General features: G+C 41.0%; 3 protein-coding genes across 9 annotated transcripts; 2 read left to right on the top strand and 1 right to left on the bottom strand.

The window, feature by feature from the left end:
- Positions 1–412: 412 nt before the first annotated feature.
- On the bottom strand, positions 413–2,862 carry LOC148659792 (aerolysin-like protein). 2 transcript variants are annotated; one of them, XM_088633954.1, is made up of 3 exons: positions 2,821–2,862; positions 1,964–2,014; positions 413–1,443 (listed from the first exon to the last, which is right to left on the bottom strand). In XM_088633954.1, the coding sequence occupies exon 3, from the start codon at positions 1,435–1,437 to the stop codon at positions 493–495; it is 945 nt and encodes a 314-aa protein (XP_088490080.1). In that variant the 5' UTR covers positions 1,438–1,443; positions 1,964–2,014; positions 2,821–2,862; the 3' UTR covers positions 413–492. The 2 variants fall into 2 exon arrangements, with proteins under 2 accessions (XP_088490080.1, XP_088490079.1); XM_088633953.1 differs by lacking the exon at positions 2,821–2,862 and having other exon boundaries at positions 1,964–2,048.
- A 7,222-nt stretch (positions 2,863–10,084) lies between these two features.
- LOC148659791 (aerolysin-like protein) lies at positions 10,085–13,911 on the top strand. Of its 2 annotated transcripts, none has more exons than XM_088633950.1 (3): positions 10,085–10,173; positions 12,349–12,402; positions 12,878–13,911. In XM_088633950.1, exon 3 carries the CDS (start codon positions 12,884–12,886, stop codon positions 13,826–13,828), a length of 945 nt encoding a protein of 314 aa, XP_088490076.1. In that variant the 5' UTR covers positions 10,085–10,173; positions 12,349–12,402; positions 12,878–12,883; the 3' UTR covers positions 13,829–13,911. The 2 variants fall into 2 exon arrangements, with proteins under 2 accessions (XP_088490076.1, XP_088490078.1); XM_088633952.1 differs by lacking the exon at positions 10,085–10,173 and adding an exon at positions 11,656–11,770.
- Positions 13,912–19,020: 5,109 nt separating this feature from the next.
- On the top strand, positions 19,021–22,862 carry LOC148659790 (aerolysin-like protein). 5 transcript variants are annotated; one of them, XM_088633949.1, is made up of 3 exons: positions 19,021–19,478; positions 19,797–19,898; positions 21,840–22,862. In XM_088633949.1, exon 3 carries the CDS (start codon positions 21,869–21,871, stop codon positions 22,826–22,828), a length of 960 nt encoding a protein of 319 aa, XP_088490075.1. In that variant the 5' UTR covers positions 19,021–19,478; positions 19,797–19,898; positions 21,840–21,868; the 3' UTR covers positions 22,829–22,862. The 5 variants fall into 5 exon arrangements, with proteins under 5 accessions (XP_088490075.1, XP_088490072.1, XP_088490071.1 ...); XM_088633946.1 differs by lacking the exon at positions 19,797–19,898 and having other exon boundaries at positions 19,022–19,478; positions 21,843–22,862; XM_088633945.1 differs by lacking the exon at positions 19,797–19,898 and having other exon boundaries at positions 19,022–19,478.
- Positions 22,863–26,149: the final 3,287 nt, after the last annotated feature.

The raw sequence follows: 26,149 nt of genomic DNA, 5'->3' as shown, positions 1-26,149 counted from the left end.
TCAAGTAACAAACTTTTGATTTAGTTCACATAGGTAGCTGTGACAACATGCATAGGCTGCAAAGGAACAAGAAAAGGTTTATTCCATGGCAAAAAAAGGAAAGATCCACTTAAATGCCACAATTAATAAGAAGCTATATTGATCACTAAAGGTTTAGTTCTCAGAATGGCAGTAGTTAGAGTGTCTATTCAGATAGAATGACAAAAGCACCAACCCCAGAAGCAGCACAGCCAGGATAGCCAACAGCCAGCTAAGTCACAACCAATATGAAAACTAACTAGTATTATAATGAAAGAATTTTGTCTTGGGACAACTCTCCCTCTCGGAATATTTGAATTGGAACAAAGATGGGAAAAAAAAAGAGTCCGTAAAAGTGGATCTTGTTTGTAATGAAGAGACATTGAAAACAATGCATGTTCGCATCTGATTTTATTTTTAGCATTTTACCCAACCACAATGGCAAGACAAATCTGCAACATTGCTCAATCATTCTTATGATCCCTCCTTCACAACTACTGACCCTTTGGTGTAGTTGAGGCCCTTGTAGACACCGCTGGTGTCAAACTGAAGCACACTCCCATTCCTGCAGGTGACTTTAACAGTGCCCTTGTATGGAAGATCAACATTCGCATGACCGAGTGTGATGGCAACTTCCATGGTCTTCCCTGCAGGGACTTGGATCTTGAATGACAGCTTCTCCGTTGTCTCCGTTTTGTTCTCCAGCTTATAGGTATCTTGAACTCCCACTGTCCAGCTGAACCCAGTGGAAACCTCAGCTAGCTCCGGGATTCCTGCCTTCACTTGCATGTTGAAGGTGAACTGCATGTTGTTGGTGACAGACCACAAGGAGGTCTTGGTTATGGTTTTGGAGGTTTCCAGGGTGTATTCCTGGGCAACAGATGAGCTGTTGGTGTACTTCATGGACTTGATCTCCTCCATTTTCACCTGGGGGATGACTTGGTTCAAAGTGGGGTACTCCATGTTGGTCATGACCGTGGACTCGATGGAATTGATGAAGATGAAGCCCATGCTGTCAATGTCTGAGCCTGCCCGTCCCATAACCCCCAGGCAGATCCCAGAAGCCACATCTATGGGGTACTCCGTCTTCAGCCCCCAGTCAGTCATTTTCACAAAGAACTGCCGGTTACGGCTGGTCTTGAACTTGATGGCTCCCAGGCGGGTCCCAGCTCCGTTCCCCCACAGAGAGAGGGAGGTGAAGAACTCGCCAGATTCGAACTTGAACTCCTGGTAACCTGTACCTGGTTTCCCAAACTCTCGGACCTCCCCATTGGTCAGCCAGATCCTCACAGCCTTCACCTGCCAGCCCCCTACCCACACACCAATCTTCTCCAGCGTGGCACCGTCATTCTGGCCATCAAAGGAAAAGGCATTGCCTCCATGCCCGCCAATTATATGCACAGTTGTTGGGTAAGCCATGTAGACCTGGAAAGGAGAAGGGACATCGGTACTGCATGAGGATATCAAGAGCATAGCCAAGGCCTGGGATAAGCAAGGAAACTGTCCAGCATTTAGACCTAGGCATCTTTTGGAAAAATACTCCAGGTTGTTAAGAACACTGAGCAGCACTAGGCCATCTCTACATACCACATTTGCTAAAAGGGGCTCCTACAGAAGCAGAGCCTTGGATTCTCCAATAAATGAGAAGACACCACTTAACCCCAGCCAGCACTGCATGTGACCAATTGCGGTCCTCCCTTGCAATTTCAAGCCTCCCATGTTGCTGCATGAGATTTCCAGACAGAGTTAGCGGGGCTCGGCTACCCATTTCCAACCATTTTCAGTCCCAGCATTTACAGCACTTGTGCTTGAACCATACAACGCTGGTGTACACATGTTCATATCAGAGCTTGATAGATAAGACTATTGATCCTGAAGGGAAATGGATATCCTATCCCTCAACTTGATAGCCAAGAGAAGCTCCTGTGTCTTCAGCAATACTTACAGAAGGTTTTCTGGCTGCTCAGTGGAGGGATGGTCCTGGTGGTGGTTTTGCCTGAAATTAAAAGTCAGAGGTTGGGAACAAAGCAATTCAAAAAGGACAGGAGTGAGGTGTAGCAGTTTCAACCCTTTTGGGGAACATTTGAAGAAGCAAAAGGTCTCAGTTCAATCCAGGTCCCAATTACCTGGGTTTCATTAGTACATAACCAGGAATTAAGCATTGATGGAGCTCCCAGTAGTGATCCATTGCCTTATACACAACACCAATACAAGGGCTGTCTAGGACCCTAATAAGAAGCCCAATGGAACATACTTCTTAACAAACAGTGGCCACAAGTGACGATTGCCAAAACGTTACAGGCACAACCGCGGGTGAACTCCAATTACTCCACCGTTGCATTTCAGTTAAAAATTGAACCATTGCGAGTCACTCCGATTTGTCATGAGACACCTACACTAAAAAAAAAAAGAAAAGCGAGCTCAAATGTTGTATTTTAACGGGAAGCCCCGTTAATTCTGAATACTCCTGGAGCCCCCGTGGCTGAACCCAAAGCTTTTTCTTATACCAGAAGCGCCGTTCACGACGACCGTTTAAAAGTGCGTCAATACTTCAGTCACAGCAATCGTACAGGACCTACAGTACCACCACGGTCCTCAAACATATTTGTCCGCTGAAGACAGCGGCGCAACAGAAAGAGGTTCTCTATACGCGTATTGCTTTAGCTGAAACAAGCAACGTGCTTGGGGCACAACATGCACATAAACCAAAAGTGTTTGTATTCGTGTTAAAATAGCGGAGTCAGTCCAGCAATATTTTCCTGACAATACAGTTAAAAAATAATAATAAAATAACCACCTCACCTATAACTCAAAGGAACCACCCCCCGTGTAATTCTAGCCTTGTGAAGCTGCCTTATAAAGGGATTAAGGACACTCCAGTTTTTAACCACACTTAGACACACCTGGTTTCGATTGTTCGTAACTCACAAGGTATTTGTTTGCTGGCGAGATGGTATTTACCTGAGGTAATCTATCAGTTGCAAACCTTAAGTGAACGTTTTGGAGACACGATCAAAGTCACACCGCATTCATTTTGTAGGGCATTAAATCGCGGCAATAAGTGGTTTTCTTTTTTAAAAAAAATTAAATTCGACAATTAAGTTGGCTCCACCGTCATTTACCTTCAGATTCACAACACTGCTACGAGGAAAGAAGAAGCTTAGATTGCACTGAATTGCTCTTCGGAAAAACACAGAAAAGCTTCGGAATCAAAGTGAGATTTACATGTGAAGTAGTATTAAATATCAGTAGTAGAATTCACCCAATATAACAGGAACACAGCATCTCAGTCCATGTAGGTCCTATACGTAGGATTCTACTAAGCTGCCAAAACCAATGATTGAATGCAGTGTTTATGTGCAAAAAATACATTATTATTACTTACAAGGTTTAATTAAATATACAATTAAATATGAACATTTAAAGCCCTGTTTATTCAGCATGATATTTACTGGAGAAATTGAGCAACCATGTTGCTCATCCATAAGTTGTCCAACCCAATAACATCATATGGAGCCCTCATATTAAAGACATATATCATTTTCAGAGTTATGTATAGAAACAGTTTAAATGTTTATTTCTGACTACAATAATTCAACTTTCCAAAAATTCTCAAATTACATCAAGTAATAATGAACTTTTGATCTAGTTCAAGTAGGTAGCTGCATCAACATGCATAGGCTGCAAAGGAACATGAAAAGGTTTATTCCATGGTGAAAAAAGAAAAGATATACATTGTTTCGGCTATAGAGCCTTCTTTAGGTGTCGTCTTTTTCTGGTACTAAAGACACCTGAAGATGGCTCCACAGCCAAATCATTGTGACTCCTTTCTTTTTTTCAGCATGGAATAAACCTTTGCCAACACTTGACATACCTACTATAAGAGGGATGTATTGTCTTTATTACAGTTTCAATGTAATTGAAGGCAGGCATTAGTATGGTCTAGTATGTGACAACAAATATTCCCTACATGAGTGAAAAACAATGTGAATTCATGCTGTTGCTGTGTTGGTTTTCCATTATCATTCTTCTAATCACTTCTGATTAGATTAATTTGATTTGATGTGTTCAGAAATTAGAATTGCAAAACTGGCATGTTACTGGTTAATTATTGTTTTAGTTCTCTGTTAATAATTTTTCTTGGTTCATATTTAAAGAGATGTTTGTCTATAAATCAATCAATCAATCATATTGGTTCTGTCCGTGTGTTTTGGCAGACTTTTGTTCTTTCGTTATGTATTGCTTAATTTTTCACTTCAAGAGACAACTTCAAAACAACTGTGTACATTATTACCTCTAGAAGTTACATGGAAATATAATCTTGTTTCTCCAACTGCAATTGTTTCAGAGATACTGTACGTGGGAGAATGTGGCAGGAAGAAAAATAGCAAGGCAATTCATTTGACATCATATCATCTTCTTTTCTATTTTTGCTTCATAATCGACTTAATGGTGGTGTAGTGATTAGGAGTGCTGGGGCTCTGCATGCAGTTCTGGACCTGGAGTGCCCTCTGTGTGGAGTTTGCATGTTCTCTCCTAGAATGTGTGATTGTCCTCCAGGTGGCCCTCTTTCCCCAGTCTTAAACCATCCTGGTAGGCTCATTGGCCCTGGTGTGAGTTTGTGCACCTCTGTGTTTGTGTCTTTGTGGACCTGGCAATGGACTGGGGTCCCACCCAGGGTATGTCCTGCCTTGTGCCTGTTGATTTCTGGGATAGACTCCAGCTACTCCATGACCCTGAATTCCAAGAAGGGGTTAGAAAACTCATGGGTGGATGAGTAAATGGTTCATTTAATTATTTTTTATCTTAAATAATTCGGCAACACCGTGCTGTTTGGTCCTTTGTTGTAAATCTGCAAAAGGGGAAATTTACAAAATAGAAATGAATATGTTGCTCTACAAGCCCCAAACAATATAAACCTAGGATCCATACAAACATTACAGAATTAATTGAAATTAATTGTTCAAATTACTTAGAATTGTTGTCATACCTTTGCTAATGAAATCAAACTAGGCTACATGTGAATCCAACTTCCCTGTAATGTTTATTTAGATGCTTTTATGTAGATGTTTTGTTACTCTGATTTAATGAAAAATAGATCTTACTCTATCTAAATAGATAGATTGTTATTACCACTCCCGAAGATTTCAGGTTTTGAAGTGCTGGAACCCTGATCTAGCTAAAAGGAAGTCCATACTAACTTAAGGGTGAAAAACTGCATTGTACAATTTGCTTAATGCCAAATCATAGTGACTGGAGTGCCAAACTCTCGGTCCTTCCCATTGGTCAGCCAGATCCTCACAGCATTTACCTTCAAGCCCCCTACCCACACGCCGATCTTCTCCAGCGTGGCTCCATCATTCTGGCCATCAAAGGAAGCATTGCCTCCATACCTGAAAATTATATGCACAGTTGTTGGGTAAGCCATGTAGACCTGGAAAGGAAAAGGGACATTGGTACTGCATGAGGATATTGAGAGCATATTGAGAAAACAACGTTTCGGCCATGGAGCCTTCTTCAGGTGTTCAGGTGTTCTTCAGACACCTGAAGAAGGCTCCACAGCCGAAACTTTGTTTTCTTTCTTCTCTTTTCAGCATGGAATAAACCTATTACTTGTTCCTATGTAGAGCTCATTCAGCTTACTACTCTGAACTTACAGAAAGCAATAAAAATATCCCTCGCTACCTATTTAAGTCAAAAGCTAATCTTACAAATAAGACCGATTCTATAGTACCATCTAACTTTAGTAGCGATAAAATGAACACCATCAGACTTCAAACACAATCAAATAAGCCGCAAAGAAGTCTTGTACAGACACAATATGCGCACCCCTTTAGTGTTCTTCAATTAGTTAGTGAACAAGAACTCAAATAATTAATTATTAAGACAAAGTCAACCACCTGTTAACTGGATCCCATCCCATCCCCACTCAGCTAGTCAAAGATTCCCTTGAAGTGCAAAGATTCCCTCGAAGTGCTGGCAGAGCTTATAATTGGTACAGTATGATGAACACGTCCCTTGCATGAGGCATCGTACCTGATCAATTTAAGGTAGCGGTTCTTAGACCACTCCTTAAGAAGCCAAATTTGGATCCACAAGTTCTTAACAAGTTCTTAACAACTACAGGCCCATCTCAAATGTCCCATTTCTATCTAAAATTCTTGAGAGAATAGTTGTGGCCCAACTTCAATCATATTTGAATTCAAATAATATACTTGAGAAATTCCAGTCTGGAAAGCCAGGTATTCGTACGCGGATGTCGGGACGGCATACCGCTGAATGCCCAGCTCATAGGCATGGATGTCGGGAGTAGCATCCCGCGATTAGAATAGAAGAACTGGAAAAAACACTGTGGAAAGACAAAAGGCGTCGCTCGCGAGGTCAGGAGAGGGCTCAGCATTCTGTCACGGACGTCGGAAGGGACGAACCGTGGAATGGCAGGAGAGAGAAAAAAGACCCTATACGTGGCGGCGGGACGGGGGTTAGCCCGGGCTCAGCTGTTCAGGAGTCGTATAGAAACCTATGCCCTCAGGCCACGGATGTGGGGTGACCTGGTGCTAGGCGGGTCTCAGGACATCTGAACCTCAATGCTGAGCGAGGAGGAAAGCATGACCCGAAAATATATAGCCCCAGACAGAGACGGAATGAGAAGCAAGGCACAGGAAACTAGGGACAGGACAGAGTAGGAGCATCCTCTAACTGTAGAGGGCGTGACAATAGCCTGCTGCAACTATGGCTGCTGGTGCCTCTGAACATGCCTTTGTGTGTCTCTGTGTTGGCCCACCAGGTAGATACATCTGTTCAGACCAAACTATCCTATTCTCCTCCTCACATGTCCAGATGGTTCCCAGGCTGGGCACCATCTGAGTTGGATGATGTATCACTGCCATGAATTCAAGAGGGGTATCGTGGCTATAGTTATTGTTTAGGAGGGTTTTGCTGGTCTACAGAGATCTGCATGGAGTACTGACATACAGAAGACATGATGGATGGATTAATACCCTCATTAATTTTTTCTTCTTACTAAGGAGTTTTTGGTTCCTCTCCTCCTGTTACGCACGGTGTCTGTTGTCCGTGTCGGGTCTTGTTGTAGACCCTATGCAATGCAGTAAGAGCTGGAGTAAACAGGAGGCATGGTATCGGAGAACACACAGGGGTTTAATGGTGCACAAAATAACACTGACCATCCGTGAGACAGTGAGCGAGGGAGACGAGGAATGGCATCCAAATCCGAGCAGGTCCAAAGGCAGGTCAGGGCACAGTCCAAGAGTCCATAAACAATTAATCCATCCTGGGATGCAACAAGGTTAAAATCCCAGGGAAGGGGGAAAACACGAACACTCGGAAAACACGGAGGTCACAGGATGACGGGGCAAGTTCTGTCACGTCCCGCACTCGCCCTCGCAAACCCCACTACATTCCCAAACCCACTGTTTCACGCTCTCACTCCTACCTGAACCCATAACATTCCCACAGGCACCTGATTCCACAGATTCGCACTCCTGAGCCAATTATCCAACCACATTCCTCTCCCTTCAGTATTTAAAGCTCCCTCACACACCCAACCCTGCTCACTATTGAAAAGCCTCTTAGAGTTTTCTAGTGCGCGTTATTTCCTTGTTGGCTTTCTTGGTTTTTGGACTTGACTTTTCCCTTTTTGATCTCGCCCTTTGGATTACGATTTTGGATTGTTTGCCTCTGCATTCTGCAGAGTTCTCGGCCAAGCACAGAATTCTCTGAGAACTACCTACCTGATCCACGACAAGTTCCTCCAGACCCCGGGCTCAGGAAGCGGGAGTTGTCGGGGATGAGGCCTATGCCCTCAGGAGACGGACGTAGGGTATCCTGGTGCTAGGTGGGCCTCGTGACATCCTTACCCTAATGATGAGCCCCAAGGACTGGAGGAGCTAGACTTTAAATAACAGTACACATAACAGGGTACACCTGGGGAATAAAGCAACAATCACAGGACTAAAGACGGGAGTAGCAGAGGGCCCTCTAGGGGATGAATGTCGGGCATGACACCTCCGTTGTCTTCTGGTTTTTTAATAATAATAATTGCTTACACTTATACAGTGCTTTTCTGGACACTCCACTCAAAGCACTTTACAGGTAATGGGGACTCCCCTCCACCACCACCAATGTGCAGCATCCACCTGGATGATGTAATGGCAGCCATAGTGCACCAGAACACTCACCACACATGAGCTCTCAGTGGGGAGGAGAGCAGAGTAATGTAGCCAATTCATAGAGGGGGATTATTAGAAGGCCATGATCGGTAAAGGCCGATGGGAAATTTGGCCAGAACACCGGGGTGACACCCTTACTCTTTTCGAGAAACGTCCTGGGATTTTTAAAAACCACAGAGAGTCAGGACCTCAGTTTTACATCTCATCTGAAGGACATTGCCTGTTTACAGTATAGTGTCCCCATCACTATACTGGGGCATTAGGACCAATATGGACCACAGGGTAAGCACCCCCTGCTGGCCCCACTAACACCTCTTCCAGCAGCAACCTTAGTTTTTCCCAGGAGGTCTCCCATCCAGGTACTGACCAGGCTCACACCCACTTAGCTTCAGTGGGCTCCCAGTTGTGAGTAGCAGGGTGATATGGCTGCTAGTTTTTCTGTTCTGTATTCACAATATGTATGGTCACTTGCCTTGTTAAGCACCACGGGGCAACTTAGTTGTGAAAGGTGCTATATTAAAATAAATTGAATTGAATTGACAGAAAATATATGATTGATTGATTTATAAACAAACATCTTTCTAAATATGCAGCAAACAAAATTATTAACGAAGAACTACCAGAAAAAATAATTAGTAATATGGCAATTTTTCAATTCTTATTTCTGAACACATCAAATCAGAGTTATCAAAATCAAAAGTGCAATGATAATGGAAAACCAACACAGCAACAGCATGAATTCACATTGTTATTCATTTCTCTAGGGAATATTTTTAGTCACAGACTAAAACATGCTGATGCATGCCTTATTGAAACTATAATCCAGACAATATTCTGCTTTCCTGTTCTAGTAGGTATGTCAAGAGTTGGCAAAGGTTTATTCCATGCTGAAAAAAAAGAAAGGAGTCACAATGATTTGGCTGTGGAGCCATCTTCAGGTGTCTTCACGTACCAGAAAAAGACGACACCTAAAGAAGACTCTATAGCCGAAACAATGTGTATCTTTTCTTTTTTCACAATGGAATAAACCATTTCATGTTCCTTTGCAGCCTATGCATGTTGGAGCAGCTACCTACTTGAACAGTATCAAACGTTTATTGATGATTACTTGATGTAATTTGAGAATTTTTGGAAACTTTAATTATTATGGTCAGGAATAAACATTTAAACCGTTTCTTTGCATAACTCTAAAATCGACATATGTCTCTAATATGAATCAAGTCGTGATTCTTGCTCTGTGTGACTTAAGTTGTTTTGGGGTTTTTATGATGTTATTGGGTTGGACAACTTATGGATGAGCAACATGGTTGCTCAATTGCTCCAGTAAACATTGTGCTGTATAAGGAGGGCTTTAAATGTTCACGGTTAACTTATCTGGTTAGTAATAATAATGTATTTTTTGCACATAAACACTGCATTTAATTATTGGTTTTTGAAGCCTAGTACAATCCTATGTATGGGACCTAAATGGACTGAGATGCTGTATTCCTGTTATTTTGGTGAATACTACTGCTAATATTTAATACTTGGATAATACTACTTCACATTTAAATCTCACTTTGATTTCTAAACTTTTCTGTGTTTTTTCCAAATACAATTTAGTGCAATCTTAGAATTCTTTGTTTCGTCGTACCAGTGTTGCGAATCTGAAGGTTAAAGACGGTGGAGCCCACTTAATTGTCTTACTAATTAAAAAAAAGAAAACGGCTTCTTGCCGCGATTTCATGCCCTATAAAATGAATGCGGTGTGACTTTGATCGTGTATCTAAAATGTTCACTTAAGGTTTGCAACTGATAGATTAGCGCAGCTAAATACCATATCCCCAGCAAAATAAAATACCTTGTGAATTACGAGCAATCGACAGCAGGTGTGTCTAAATGTGTTTAAATGCTGGGCTGTCCTTAATCTCTTTATAAGGCATCTTCACAACGTTATAGTTATGCGGGGAGTTGTGTTGAATTACAGGTGAGTTGTGTTGGTTTTGTGTGTCTATGAGCTAATATGGCGCTAAGAACAAGTATTGCTGGACTGGCACCGCTATTTTAACACGGATACAAGCTCTTTTAGTTTGTGAATGTGGTGCCTTTATAACTAAAGCAATACGCGTATAGAGAACCTCTTTCCACTGCGTCGCTGTCTTCAGCGGGCAAAATACTCTTGTCCCAAAGTGGTACGATTATTGTGGCAGAAGCATTGACGCACTCGAAAGGTCGTGAACGGGAAATCCCGTACAAGACAAAGCTCTGGGTTCAGCCACGCGGGCTCCAGGATTTTTTTTTTCCTGAATTAACGGGGCTCCCCGTTAAAATACATTGAGCTTGCTCTTTTTTTAAAAAAAACCAAGAAAATGCCGCTCTTTTATCATGACAAACCCAAGTGATTCGCAATGTTTAACTGAAACGCAACCGTGGGGTCCAAGTGGGTAAAAGATGTAGAATATGCGTCTATTAACCGCATACCTTGGACGTATATTTGTGGTCTGCAATACATCTAGAATTTTCTAGTGTATTGTACGTATAACGTTATGTCAACTACACAGAAATGGTTGGAGTTCTATTATACGGGTAACAATTGAGGACTATTATACATCGAAGACTAGTAAATCAATCCAATGACTTGCTTTAGAAATTTATTCTGGAAATATTCAATGATTCACAATTCTTTGTACTAATTAACAAAATTAGTAGTTCAAATCATGATTGTATACAATATTGTAATCAACATGGCCAATCATCATAAATGCAACTAGTCTTAAACTTCAGCTGCAAATTCTAGTAAGATGGCAGAATATATAGTAATGATGAACACAAACTGATTATGTGAACATGCTAATATCTAACACAAAACTGCACTTTGATTCAAATGTACAACTTCTATATTACCAAGAAAATATTACAATGTGAGGATATGACTTTTTACTGTCCACAACTTGCAGAGCCCTAATTGTCCTAACAGTTGGAACCAGTAACCCATCATTTTCAGTGTCCAGACTTCCTGGCCCCCAGCCTTGCATACACATTCTTCAAATAACCCATTGTGTGCTCCTTTATTTTTCTGTTGCTGTTGGGTGGGACTTAGGCACTGCAGCTAGGACTAGACTTGATCATATTAGTACTCAAATGATTAACCCTTCTGAATATAATCTAAGACAATAACCATTAAGGTTTACTAAGCTCAAAGCTTATTCAATGCATTAAATGTAGCTTGCATCATAGTAATTGAGCAATAAAGTCTGTCCTAATTGAAGAGTACCCAAAGTTTGAAAGGGCAACAATGCCATTGCTAAATACCAGATTGCTTGTTGTTGTCTTCTATCATGAAGCACTAATCAATGGCATAGTTATGAGATTTAATTTGGGCAGCTGCAGTGTACAGCTCGGTTTCAACTGAAATATCCCCCACCCCTCAGAATTTCAGATGTCTCACTACAGATTTATTTTTCCCCAGGGCGCTGGCCGTGATGGGCATGGGTTGTCCAGGAAATGATATCAACTTTTCTTGAGAAAATAAAAATGGAAAATCTAGAGGCATTCAAACAATCATTTTGCAAAAAAAATTTCAGGCAGGTAGCAAGACCCCCTCTACAAAACCACTATACAAAGCTGTATAAATTACATACTGTAAATATAATTTAATTAATGCAGATTGTGGTCATACTCCTAGTTGTTGCACACATGCTGTATTGGAGGCATTGTTAGATATTCATAAACACTACATCAAAATTATTGTGGTTGCAATTCAATGTTGATTATACATTGTGGCAGTGTGTGTGTGTATATAAATATGCATATAGCTGTATTTTCACTGTGATATGTATATTGGATGCATCACTGCCTACTGGGGTAATTGGGGTTCACCCCAGATTGTGCCTGTAACCTTTTTGCAGTTATGCTTGTTTAGAAATGTTCTAGGTTCCTAGACTGCCCTTGTATTGGGGTCATGTATAAGCCATGGATCACTACTGGAAGCTCCATTAATGCCTAACTACTGGTTATGCAGTAATGCATTTTGGGTCACTAATGATACCTAGATAATTGGGACCTAGACTGAGCTTAGACCTTTTGCCTCTTCACATGTTCCCTAGTAGGGTTGAAACTGCTACACCTCACTTGTTCTTAACTTCTCTTCCTTAAAATAAAGGCAAAACCACCACCATCAGGACCATCCCTCCACTGAGCGGCCGGAAAACCTTCTGTAAGTATTGCTGAAGCCACAGGAGCTTCTCTTGGTTATGAAGTTGAGGGATATAATGTTAAGCCTGGATATGAAGATGCACACTAGCGTTTTGGGTTCAGCACAAGTGCTGTAAATGTTGGGGCTGAATACTAACTGCGTCTGAAAATCTCATGCAGCGAAGTGGGGGACTTGAAATTGCAAGAAAAGACTTAAATTGATCACAATAAATGCCAGCTGGGGTTAACTGGTGTCTTGTCCTAAATTACAATCCAAGTCTTGATGTCTGTAGGAGCCCCTTTAAGTTGATGCAAGGATTGTACAGAAGGCCTTGTGCTGCCCAGTGGTTTTGAGTTGGCAGATGTTTCTTAATAACATGACGTGCCTTTCCAAAGATGCCTAGGTCTAAATGCTGTGCAAATTTTCTTGCTTATCCCAGGCCTTGGCTATGCTCTCAATGTCCTCATGCAGTAACAATGTCCCTTCTCCTTCCCAGGTCTACATGGCTTACCCAACAACTGTGCATATAATTGGTGGTCATGGAGGCAATGCCTTTTCCTTTGATGGCCAGAATGACGGTGCCACGCTGGAGAAGATTGGTGTGTGGGTAGGGGGCTGGCAGGTGAAGGCTGTGAAGATCTGGCTGACCAATGGGGAGGTCCGACAGTTTGGTGCACCAGGTACAGGTTACCAGGAGTTCAAGTTCGAACCCGGCGAGTTCTTCGCCTCCCTCTCTCTGTGGGGGAACGGAGCTGGGACCCGCCTGGGAGCCATCAAGTTCAAGACCAGCCGCAACCGGGAGTTCTTTGTGAAAATGACGGAGTGGGGGCTGAAGACGGAGTACCCCATAGATGTGGCTTCTGGGATCTGCCTGGGGGTCATCGGGAGGGCGGGCTCAGACATTGACGGCATGGGCTTCATCTTCATCAATTCCATCGAGTCCACAGTCATGACCGATATCGAGTACCCCACTCTGAACCAAGTCGTCCCCCAGGTGAACATGGAGGAGATCAAGTCCATGACGTACACCAACAGCTCCTCTGTTGCCCAGGAATACACCCTGGAAACCTCCAAAACCATAACCAAGACCTCCTCATGGTCCGTCACTAACAACATGCAGTTCACTTTCAACATGCAAGTGAAGGCAGGAATCCCGGAGCTAGCTGAGGTTTCCACTGGGTTCAGCTGGACAGTGGGAGTTCAAGATACCTATGGGGTGGAGAACAAAACAGAGACAACGGAGAAGCTGTCATTCAAGATCCAAGTCCCTGCAGGGAAGACCATGGAAGTTGCCATCACACTCGGTCATGCGAATGTTGATCTTCCATACAAGGGAATTGTTAAAGTCACCTGTAGGAATGGGAGTGTGCTTGAGTTTGATACCAGTGGTTTCTACAAAGGCCTTAACTACACCAAAGGGTCAGTAGTTGTGAAGCAGGGATCATAAGAATGATGGATGAACCAGGTCTTCCTGATTGTCTGGTTAAAGCTGTGTGCTGGAAAGAAAAATAAAACTTTTGGTTAATCATGCATTGCTGAGCTGTCTTTAATTGTGAACTAGATCCAGTTTCACAGCCTGGACCAGTAAGTGAATGGTAATGACCTATTGGCCTCTTTGATATACTCCAGAAGTGCACAAGGTTATTCTTTCACTACAAGGCATTCATTTAGCTTGTATGTGGTGGTTGTGTGACAAACAGTCCTGTTTGTGTTGCCTCTGGGTTTGGAGCTTCTATTTGGTTGAGCTATAGCTGAGCAGACCAACCCAAACTACTTCTCCATAGACTACAATGCATAAACTAGCACCTTCCTCATCATGGCACTTAATTGATCTGTCCCATTCTGTAGAAATCTAGTATTCAAATAATGGAGTTGCTTACTTAAGATCACTGAGTGAGTGTGATGTTTATCCAGCAATTCCATCTATGACTCTTGCAGGAAGTTTTATTGATGAGTGAGTAATGTATGGTTGGTGGCTTCTGGCAGCTGATGTTCCTTCATTTCACCTCCCTGGTGTTCTCATTGGTATTAGTGCTATTCAGCCACAGGAGGGGAGTGTGCACACCAGTTGTGGACACTACCCTCATGCACACCATCAGCACTGATGGACCCAGGTCCAAAATTACTTTCCCAGCAGGCCAACAATATAGTTGCTAAAGTGGAAGTTTCTTTAATGGGTGGAGGTGTTCTTCCTGCAAGTTAAGTGCTACACTTTTTCTCCAAGTGCATAAGTGTCCTGTTGTGCAACCAGTTCATTTCCAAGGACTAGGCTGTTCTACCACAGCTCTTCACTGGTCCTCTGTTTTTCAACTGGTCTTGCCCAGGTACCATAGTTCTAGATTATGCTCAAAAGAAGTTAATTAATGCCTAAATTACATATTCCTTTCTATTAATGATTAACTAATTTCCAGGCTAGGGTACAGTACCACCTTGCACCCTGTGCTTTTAACATGGATTCTAGGTTGCACAACCTTTAGAGTAATAAGCTTTTGGATTAATATGTTTATATATAAGTAATGCTAACACTTAGATGGATGTAGATGCACATGCTTGAATTCTGTCCATTATTGCTATGTACTGTAGATGGGTTACCTCTGCTTTAATAAAGCTCCAAGGTGTTTGATTTCCCTCTCCTAGTCTCTGTGCAGTCTGTGGGATAAAGCAGAAATAGTTGGTGCTCTTCTCATTTACAGTGAGAAGAAAGTTGGTCCTCAGGTATCCTGGATGAGACAAATCAATCTGACACTGCAGACGATGTGTAGATCTCATGGGAGAAGTGTGCATTTCCCACCCTTGGAGAATCTTTTCAGCTGTCAGACAAATTCAATTTCACTGACATTATCACCCATAACTGAGTGCTTCAAAGTGACAGGTTGTCCTGGAGACTCGGGGATAACTGAAGGAGACTTAAAAAAAAATACCTCCTTAGAAAATGGGTAGTCAACCTAGCATATACAGATCCAGCCATTCAAAATGTGCAAAGTACTCTGGGTCCAAACGCGGTAGGTGTTGCGCTTCATGACACATCATATAGCGTGTTATGATAACGGTATCCAGGAGCACCTTGTAAAACAGCCAGGTGGAGCTAATAAAGCTTAATGTGGCATGTACAGTATTTGAGCTGTCGCCAGAAAACACCCGGTTTTGAATCCCTGGAATCTTTTTCTAGTTAAAATTAACTCTTTACACTTAATTTTAAACAGTGTATTACAGCATGTTAATCTGTAAAAATTAAAAAGTCAGTATATTTTGTAAGAGCAAGATTGCTCAGTTGGACAAAAGTACACAACCTTCCACCTTCCTCATAAATATTTTAATTATGCAAGAATATTTCATGCATTAAAGTCTGTATGGAAGATATTAATAGTTTTAGTAATTAATGGCTTTGGACAGGCTGTAAACTCAAAGTATTACCATGGTCCACATTCTTTGTAACTGTCTGCATCATTCACCTGTGATTATGTGAAGACATTTTGCCTGCCCTTTTCAGTCAATAAGCAGCGTGTTGGTGTAATGGCTGACGTGTGTGCCTTGCGCTCTGGACTTTGGGGGTTCTAATCCGGCTTTCACCATGAATTTTCTTTTAATAAATAAACATTTCTTTGAAAAACTAAAATAGTAAATATTATCGACACTATATTGAATTTGTTGGTATTTCTAAATATCACGTTTAAAGTTAAATGATTAACCTTTTCTATGAATACTTGCACGTTATTGCAGTATAAAACCTCATGCTTTTTAGATAGATACTTTATTGGACCTGTGAGGGAAATTGCAGAATAGAATCCACTAAATAGGGAATTTAATATGGAATTGCTTGTCGAAATAAATTAATAATATTAAATTAAGGATCTAAATATATGTATTTATATAGCTGGTAGTATTACTGTAATCCACTTTCTTTGAAAAAACTTTTTATTTTTAATTTGACTCATTCACACATGATTATTTTAGAAACATTTTTAAGCTGTTCCTTCTATGTAGGTGATCTGAGTTCAATACCAGGCTCGGGCACAAGTTTTTCTTCTAACAAAGACTTTGTAAAAAATAAAATTTAAATATTATGTATACTTTGTGAACATTATTTTGTGTTTTTCATATTCAATGTTAAGTGATCCAGTATTAATAATTAAATAAAATAGTGAATGACACAGAGCCTGCAACCTACACCTCAAAGCTTCTATTTAAACAATATCTAGTACCTGGTTGCATTTTTAGAAACCTTAGTTTGAATAAAGCAGATCCCAGGTGCAAGTGACTTCATAACACGAGAAGGCATTATGCTATATATTTTATATCAGTTAAAGCCTTCTGACTATAAAAAAACAGGGTTCACTTTTTTCTGTCTCTTCCTACTCTCTCTCTCTCTCTCTCTCTCTCTCTCTCTCTCTCTCTCTCTCTCTCTCTCTCTCTCTCTCTCTCTCTCGAAAACAAATGTGTTCCCAAAAGCATATACTGTACAATTATTGCAAGATTTGCAAACATTCCCGATACATAACCACGTTATGTACTTTACTTTGTACCTTGACAGGAGAATACACACTGTACAATTATTGTTGCTGCTGGGCTTCAAGTTTTGAGTCACCTACTTACTTCTTCAACTAAGTTGCAGAGAAAGTCATTGCCCTGCTTTTTGCCTATCACTTAATAAAAAAGTCAATGTACAACACGTTATTTATTGCTGTGTGTTTATTTTGGGGCTTTACATTTATGTTCATAATGGAGAGTCCTCATTACCCCCAGGGGGCAAGGAGGAGAAGACATTTTCATACTATTTACATTTATTTTTTATTAATATCGCAAACGCATGTTAAATTAAATGCTTTTATTGATTCACAGTCTAACAATGCAACACAGAACAAAAGCATCTGTCAAATGTCCCCCACTGCGCTCGACAATCTTAGGAAGAACACAAAACAGCCCGTTAAAAAATTGTTGCAGCTTTGTTCTGTCAGCTCTTCCTCCCAGAACTTGTAAATCGCTTTGATGAGTTTGCAATTGGCACTCCGAGATTCTGACTGATTTAATTCCCCTCATTTACCTGAAATGGATAAAAAAATCCTCCAGTAGTTATATGTATTGGAATATGTATATATGTATCAGTGCATTAGTGCAGCAGTGCATCAGCTGGTCAGGTCACTGGGGGTAACTGACATTCTTTCCCACTGCATTCTGGGGAATGTAGTTTTGACAAGAACCTCCATCTTGTCTCCATCTATCACTCTCTCACAATTCATCATGCGTGAATTAGTCAAATTAAAACTAAAATGTGTTTACAAAGAAAGTGGATTACAGTACAATTGGGTATGTATTATTAGCAACAAGGGGTCATCGTTATGATTTCTCTATTAATATCAAATCCCTCAACTTGTTCACTTGTGGTTATTTTGGAAACATTTTGACATGTTCCTTTTAACTACATTGCTGTCGATATTCTAGCAATATACAAAATGAAACGCTTGTAGTTTATAATGTAGGGCGGTCTAAATGAGTTAATCTTTGATGCAGGAAAAATAAATATATTTCCCACAAGCTATACTATTGTGGCAGTACAGTAGCAGTTTGAAATTATTCGTTGTTATTAATAAATCACTTAGCTTCGAACATGTTGTGATATTTAGAAATATCAAAAATGTCAATATAGTGTCCATAATATTTGCTATTTTAGTTTTTCAAAGAAATGTTTATTTGTCAAAAGAAAATGCATGGCGACAGCTTAGTTCAAACCCCCGACCTCCAGCATGCAAGGCACACACCTAAGCCATTACACCACACACATTACCTTGAGTGAATGAATTAAACTGATGTAGACATTTACAAAGAATGTGTACTACTGTGATAATTTGAGCTATATGAATATAATTACATTATATATATTCCCTATTAATCAAATTCTAAAGAGTATGCGTTTCTTTACTTCGATAACAAGCTCAAATATTCATAGGAAATGTTAAAACATTATAACTTTATATGAAGTATATATACTTAATATAGTCAGACGGAGCATGTAAAAATGTTTCCAAAATAACCACAGTATGTAACCGAATGAAAGACTTTGATGCTTCAAATGTTTAGGAAGAAAGTGGAATACTGGTGTGTATTTTTTATTTAAACTACCAATACCAGCCATATACAATTTACATAATATGTTTATGTTCCTAAATTAATATCATTTATGACCTTCAGATGCGTTATGCTCCTCTTCTTTTTATGCTCAGCTAATAAAATTTCCCTTTAGTTGTAAAATTCCATATTAAGCGGATTAAAACACGCACAGTAAAGACATTAAACGATTAAATCATTTCACTAACGGGGTTTTACCGTGCATTTTGAATGGCTGCATCTGTAACTAAAAATGACCTTGGATTTGCACCCAAATTGGATGGTTTTTGATGACAATTGATTGAGATGCATGGAGTGAGATCCTATTATTGCCTGACTGAAATTTTAAATCTTACTTTGGCCTTTGAGCTTTTGAGCTAGCCTTTGACACACCTATTATGCTGGTATTATTACTCTTAACTGAGCACTTCAGAGCAACGAGACTCAAGAATACCTGAAGGAGACTTGTAAAAAAAAATCCACCTTTGAAACTGTGGGCGGTAGAAGCAAGAAGAGAATTAAAGAATACCTTGGATTTTAGTTTTACTGGGGGGATAGCTTATATATTGCCCGATTGAAGTTTCAAATCTTCCTTTGATCAAGAGTGTTTTAAATCCGAAATTATCAAACTGCGCAGTCAACACTATTTTGTAATTTACAGCGTACAGTTTATAGCTACTGCCAGACGGAGCAAGCGTTACCAGGTGCGTCTAATTGTGTTTAACAGGCGGTTGTCTTCTGTCGATTTAAATACCTCCTTTCAAATCCCCCTACCCTCCAAAATCAGGTTGTCTTGCAGGTGAGGCTTTCGAGGTTTCAATTTTAGTCGGCATTTAAGTCTCTGATTTGGTCTCAAGCGAAATATGTAGTTGCTGTTCTTTCGTCAGGAAGTAAGTATACAGTAGAATTATTTTTAGTCGCAACTAAGTTCCAGTTTTTCAGCACCTTGAGTCTGTCCAGGCAATGTTCAAGGATGGAAATATTATCCAGTGCAGGTAGGATTTAAAAAAAAATATATATCTAATGGATGATCAAGTAAGCTTGAAAAAGCGATATGAACTTGTTCATGGGTTTGGAGAAAACATAGCTCTTTCCTCCGGTGGACAGAATGCGTCTCTTACAGGATTTTTTTTTTTTTAGCGCTACAGTTCTGAATTGTTAAAACAGTATTTTTGTTTCGTGCGCCGGATCGACGCGCTTCATTATCTAACTGATGTGAACAGGGATCTACAGTTGTTTTGGTTTGCGCCGTATTGAAACACTTCAGTATTGGACTGTACTCATAACATTATCTCGACTCTGACTGCGCCGAGGTGTTCGTGAAGGTTCCAGAAAGCGCTGTACTGTACTCTCTCCACGTCCCTCCGATTTGACAGTCTTTACCGAAGCGAAATGCAGTCGGGAGTAAACTGAACGTAAGTCTTTGCTTTTCTCTTGTAGTTCTGTTAGTCTTGTATTCTGAAAAAAAAACCACAATCTTCGTTCGGTTGCAGTCATTTCAGTTCTGACTGCTGAATATAAATATAAAACCGTAATTTCAGTCTTCCCTCCCAATCATCTATTGTAATCAATCTGCTTTTCTCGTTCTGAGTGATGGGGGGGGGGGGACTGCAAATAGCCGATCACTGATTTAATCAAGTAATAACACTTGAAGTCACTTCTATTGTCTTTGTCTCAAAGTATTTAAAATTGTCATATTTCGGGGTTAGAAAGAATCCGCATTGACGAGTACATTTCAAACCGCAATAAAAGTAAAACATCCTCTAATTGACATCACGATATACATGGAATTTCCAGCTACTATATGTGCAGCACCATGTTCTGTGATTCGAAACGAGGCTACGAAACTTCCGGTAAGGTGAAGCAGCCCCATGACATTGTACACCAGCAGCTGAATACACTTCTTTTAATCCAAGAGAAATATTGCTTTCGTTTTTGTGAGGGTTTTTGGGAAACTCTGCATGGAGATCACGTTGGAAAATGTCTGCATTAATTTCCTTTTTAAAAAAAATTATATAATGTTAGCATGTCCAAAGGGGTTGGGCAGCCAGTTGACCCCAGAGTTTTTTTTGGTTCCTCTCCTCCGTTGTCTTCTGTTCCATACTCACAAAATGTATGGTTACTTGCATTGTTAAGCACTTTGTACTTATTCGATCGTACATCACATTACCTTAGTTATCACAGTGACTAGTGAGCAGGAAGGGCCGCAGCTCATCACAGGTGTTGGGGAAGTGAATGAGAGTTGGAGTACTAGTGCTTTCAGAAAGTTCATGATTTTGTTACTGAGATTTAAATAACTGGCCTGAGAAATTGGAACTTGAACTGTGATTTTTTTTTAATCAATTTGTGGGATATGGGGAGTGATCGATGATATGAGAGTGGAAAACTTTGAAGCCTGGTCACCAAAACGAAAATTCCTCTGAACTTGAGGAATTCAGAGAGGGTATGGGTTTTAATGTTCATCTCTCCGAAAATCGAAGCTTCACGAACCTGAGTTCATTAGGGATGACAGACTGAAGGCCAGAGGGAGTACCTGCAGGATTGGAGAGCAAGTACCACAACCTCAGAGCTCATTGTCTCCGATATGCTCCTTTTTCTACAAGAGTGCCATTACATAAGTGACCCTAATGGGAATGGTTTGAACTGGTTCCAGATCCATACTAGGTTTAGAGGTACCGTGATCTCCATCATCTTTGTGTGCGAGTACAAAATGCATGGAAAAGTTTTTCTACACAAAGCATGGTGTTTTTGAGCAACACTCAATTCTAGCTAGAATGAACCCCTGTGCATTATACTAGAAAGCCCCCCCAGGACAAGGATTAGTGGAACCCCTTGTATAGAGGTGGTGTTAACCATGGTCCAATCAAGAAGACCAGTGTGTAAAGATTACATATAGAGGGTGTTTAATACTGTCCCCTTTCTGAGACCACACATCCACCCTCCCTGACTCAAGGAAAAAAAATGATTTTTACTTAAATGCAGAAATTGCACACTGCTGTTCTTGTTATCCCAATCTGCTGAGAAAATTGAAGTCCTTTGGGTAGGTAGTTCCCCACTTAAATGCTAAAAGACCCACTAAAATCTTAATTGATGGTCTGCTACACCTATTGCAGCTCCAATGTATGGTGCGATAGTTGCAAGAATTGTTGATCAGGAAGAAGAAGTTCAGAGCCTAACCAGTTCTTGTTATGGTAGCAGCAGCCTAGGTCTTCCTTCCTTCTAGTACAATGTGGTATAGGAGAACTAGGTGCTTTGCTCTTCACACACCCTTTAGTCTCCACTTTTAATGCTGTTTTAATGGTACAGTCAACTAACTTCATTTCTCTGTTTGGCTTTATTTCATGTTTCTCCTTGAGGAGCAGCCCCTTGGATAGATACATACATCATGGCTTACTCAACCACAGCATGCATGGTTGGTGGCCAGGGAGGAAATCGCTTCTACTTTGATGGCCAGAATGATGGTGCCACGCTGGAGAAGATTGGTGTGTGGGTAGGGGGCTGGCAGGTGAAGGCCGTGAGGATCTGGCTGACCAATGGGGAGGTCCGGGAGTTTGGAAATCTGGGCTCAGATTACAAGGAGTTCGAGTTCGAACCTGGGGAGATCTTCACCTCCCTCTCTCTGTGGGGGAACGGAGCTGGGACCCGCTTGGGAGCCATCAAGTTCGAGACCAGCCGCAACCGGCAGTTCTTCGTGAAAATGATGGAGTGGGAGCTGCAAACGGAGTACCCTATGGATGTGGCTTCGGGAATCTGCCTGGGGGTTATGGGACGGGCGGAGGTGGACATTGATTGCTTGGGCTTCATCTTCATGAACGCCATTGAGTCCACGATCATAACCAATGTGGAGTACCCCACTCTGGAGGATGCCATACCCCAGGTTACCACGGAGGCCATCCGGTGTATGATTTACGAAAACCCTTCTTCTGTCACCCAGGAGTATGCCCTCGAGACCTCCAAAACCATAACCAAGACCTCCTCGTGGTCTGTCTGCAACCGGATGGAGTTCACCTTTGACATCCAGGTCGATGGGAAAGTCCCGGAGATCTTGGACACCTCACCTCGGTTTAGATGGACCCTAGGAAGCAGACGCAGGTATAAGTTGGTGAGTGAAATGGAGACACAGGAGCAGCTGTCGTTTATGGTCCAGGTTCCTCCAGGGAAGATCATGGATGCTGCCATCACCATCGGTCACGCAAAAGCGGATTTTCCTTATTCCGGCATGGTGAAAATCGTCTGCAGGAATGGAAGTGTACATTTGTTTGAAACCAGCGGCACCTACAGAGGCCTGGCTTACACCAAAGGGACAGTAGTTGTGAAGGAGTCTTTGCTCGTGAATGCCAGCTAGATGAACAAACGAAAAATAAAGATTGGTGATGCATGCTTTGGCTTTATTCATGTCTGTGTAATCATAACCAAAATTCAGGTTTGGTAAAACTTTTTAGCAAGGGAGCAACAGTGCCTGCTCTTAACTGTGTTCAACATCCATCCCTTTTCTAATTGCTTCTTCCAATTAGGGGTTGGTGAGAGGAGCCAAAGCCTATCCTGATAAGCAACTGACACAAGGCGGCGTACACCCTGTATGGAATGCCAGTCCATTACAGGGCAGATGCACACACTGACATTTAGGGCCAGTTTTCCCAAGAGATTAATTAACCCCCCAAAAAAACATGCTGGGAGGTTCTGTCCAACATATCCTCTCAACTGTGCAAACGGGATTTAAAGCTCTTCTATCTGGTCATTACTTTTTCAATAGGCAGTCCTGTTGCTGTAGGCTCTAGGCTTTCACCACAGCAGGAACAGCTCAAGCCAAATTGGTCCTCAAGTGGACCAGGCAAGGACTTCTATAAAACAGAGTTGGGCACTATCTAGTAACTGAGTACTGCAAGATCCTTATGTTTCTTCATAGATCTGGTTTTTAGAAGCTTATTCTGAAGTTAGGTAATCATATCTAATCCATCATGCTGTTCCATGAGAACAATATTAAAGTGCTTAGTGTTGTGCTACCCTATGTTAACTCAATTATTTTCTTTCCCATTAATTACTAGCTCAGGGTAAAACAATTTCTAATTTTTTATTTAATTATTTGTTTCACAACACTACTCATTATTGAACGTGAGCTGCCGGCAGGTGTGAGCATTTAAACAAAGATTAGCAGGAGCCCAGTGATTTCAAAGTAAATGTAACATTTCTGTGAATGTAGACATTTTAAAAGAAAGGTGACCAAATTGTGAAAGGCGATTCCCCTACTTCAATAAAATGTATTTGTCCGAGTCTGCACTTTCTGTTCATGTCATTCAAAATCAGTAAAGACCTATAACCAAAGAAAATTACAGAGGGGAAAAATATATTTTTAATGCAAAGGGATTGTAAATACAACTTTGCTCATTTCAAGTCATTTGAAACAAATCTCAGCCCTTACGTGCAGTAAAATCTTAAAGTCTCTGTAGCATTCAGGATCCACCAGGGGGCGTTCACTACCCGAGTGGACTAATGCATCTGACTGGAGTGTTTGTCTGGATTCGTGCTTGGCAAATCTGATGTGGAGCAGGTGAGTCTCGGTTCACATACTCTCCAGAAGGTGAGGAAGTGGGCTTCAGGTTAGTGTCCAGTCAAGGATGTAGTCCCAATTGATACGCTGTGCTTGTAAAATGGGGTTAGGGTAACATAGTATTCCTTGTAACTACTCCGCCTTGGGCCACTGCGTATGGTAAAATAAAAAAGCTAGATTACGTAAATTACTTTTCTGGGCCTGAACTCTAATTGGAGTATATACTGGTGGTCAAGGACTGAGCTGCCTATCTGATCGAAATCTTAATTTTTACTTTGATCAGCGTTTTTTTAGGAGTTTTTGTAATATGCACTTTAATTTACTCCAGCCTTTTTATTTCCCGGTGTTGTGAATTTGAAGTTACCTCTTTGTGTATTCGACAGTATTTTACATTTTGTATTAGTAAAATAACGAACTGCTTTGATATTATATAAAGGTGATACCAGGTAATTTAGAACAACATTTTTACTTAAACCGTACAGTTTATATTGTAATCTAATTGCCAAATACATGCAAATAAGGAATATACAGCGTCAGGCGTTTCTAACTATATGATGAATTGTGCTTCGTCGCCTTATAAATCAGGTTCAGAAAATCTGAATTACGTGTAAGAATATTTCATTCTTCCGGAAAGATCAGTGTTGTTTTGAAATAAGGCTTTCCCTAGTGAATATGTCACTATTTTCTTTTCCCAGTTGCAAATAAGTATAAGACTGTAGCAGTTTATTTACTGTACGTGCATGAAGAAAGTTCGAAGGTGGATCGCTTGAGAATTTGCTCTTCTTTGGGACTACAATGGTGGATTGTGGGTTCAGGATAGTCTAGTTTTGGAAGCCGTATTGACATACTTTTTGTATGGGTGGAGCTCTTCAGTCAAACCTCATCACTATGACTTGTTAGAGTACATATGGGGATCTGGAGAAAACAAACGGGGGTGATTCCCCTATTTTAACTGCCTTACTGTAACTCTAGAGAAAAGCAGTCATAGTTAATACAGCATGATTGTCTGCGGAATCATTTGTGGATTAGCTGTGATCTGTTTTTACTAAAGTGCGCTATAATTTCTCAGTTCTGTCAGCAGTCTAATAACCCTATACTTAATTTCACACTCACTTCAGATCAAATACTGAAAGTAAATGGCTCTTCTCGGTCTGTGGACTAGAAGGTTATATTCCAAAGAAATAAAACCTATTTTATGTCCGTTTTCTAGATAATGGTTCAAGTGTTTGATTTCTGAGCACTTTAGGTGTCTAACGTTTGTTGAATGAGCTTGGCAGGGTGCGCTATCACTCAAGTTGAATTTGGTGGTTGAATGTGGAGTTCAAGGAGTATAACCTTGGCTTACACTTTACCACTCACCTGTGTGCCCCTCAAAGCTGTAGGCGGAGAAGATAATTTAATTTTGCTCTCCCTTGCTCTGTTTGAATTGATTATATTTTGCAAGCTATAATCTCTCTTCTGTTTATTTAAGGCTGCATATGTTCTCTGGTGAACTGCAGCAAAACTCTCCATTACTAGGCAGCCAGAAAACCTCCTGTAAATAAGATAAGATCACTTTATTGGCCATATGCAGTTTCTTATGTTAGGAATTTGTCTTTTCGCATACCCCAGCTTGCTCTCCGTGAGATTAACAGACAGGGAGAGAAGTTTGGGGTCAGCGTGCAGAGTCAGCCATTTATAAGGTGCCCCTGGAGCAGTTGGGGTTAAGGGCCTTGCTCAGGGGCCCAACAGAGTAGGATTCCTCAGCCGGCCGTGGGATACGAACTGGCAACCTTCCAGCCACAGGTACAGATCTTTAGCCACAGATTTGAAACCTGTGGCACAGACAGAGGTCTTGCTTACACCAAAGGGACACTTGTTGTGAAGGAGCTATTGAAAATAAATACAAGCTAAACTAATGAAGGTTCAGGTTTTGTTTTGAATTCATCCCCAGCAGCTTTTTTTTTTTGGTGGAGGAGGGGGACGTGCTGAAAATAAATTAATTGGAAACATGCTTATTGTCCAACCAAGGTCCTGAATCTTTGTGGTCATTAAAAATCCCAGGGCATTTCTCAAAGGGAGTAGGGATGTTCCACCGGTGTCCTAGCCAAATTTCCCTTTGGCCCTTACCAATCACGG

This window comes from Lepisosteus platostomus, chromosome 6, assembly GCF_059453375.1.
Source record: "Lepisosteus platostomus isolate fLepPlt1 chromosome 6, fLepPlt1.hap1, whole genome shotgun sequence".
NCBI classification, from domain to species: domain Eukaryota; kingdom Metazoa; phylum Chordata; class Actinopteri; order Semionotiformes; family Lepisosteidae; genus Lepisosteus; species Lepisosteus platostomus.
The sequence above is the reverse complement of the archived record's forward strand: the minus strand, read 5'-3'. Positions and strand labels throughout refer to the sequence as shown.

Excerpts from the sequence above, each read along its gene's own strand:
- LOC148659792 (XM_088633954.1), bottom strand. The coding sequence starts at position 1,437 with ATGGCTTACCCAACAACTGTGCATATAATTGGCGGGCATGGAGGCAAT.
- LOC148659791 (XM_088633950.1), top strand. The coding sequence starts at position 12,884 with ATGGCTTACCCAACAACTGTGCATATAATTGGTGGTCATGGAGGCAAT.
- LOC148659790 (XM_088633945.1), top strand. The coding sequence starts at position 19,457 with ATGGAAATATTATCCAGTGCAG. Across the intron at positions 19,479-21,839 it reads GGAAATATTATCCAGTGCAG|GAGCAGCCCCTTGGATAGAT; the intron begins GTAGGATTTAAA and ends TTTCTCCTTGAG.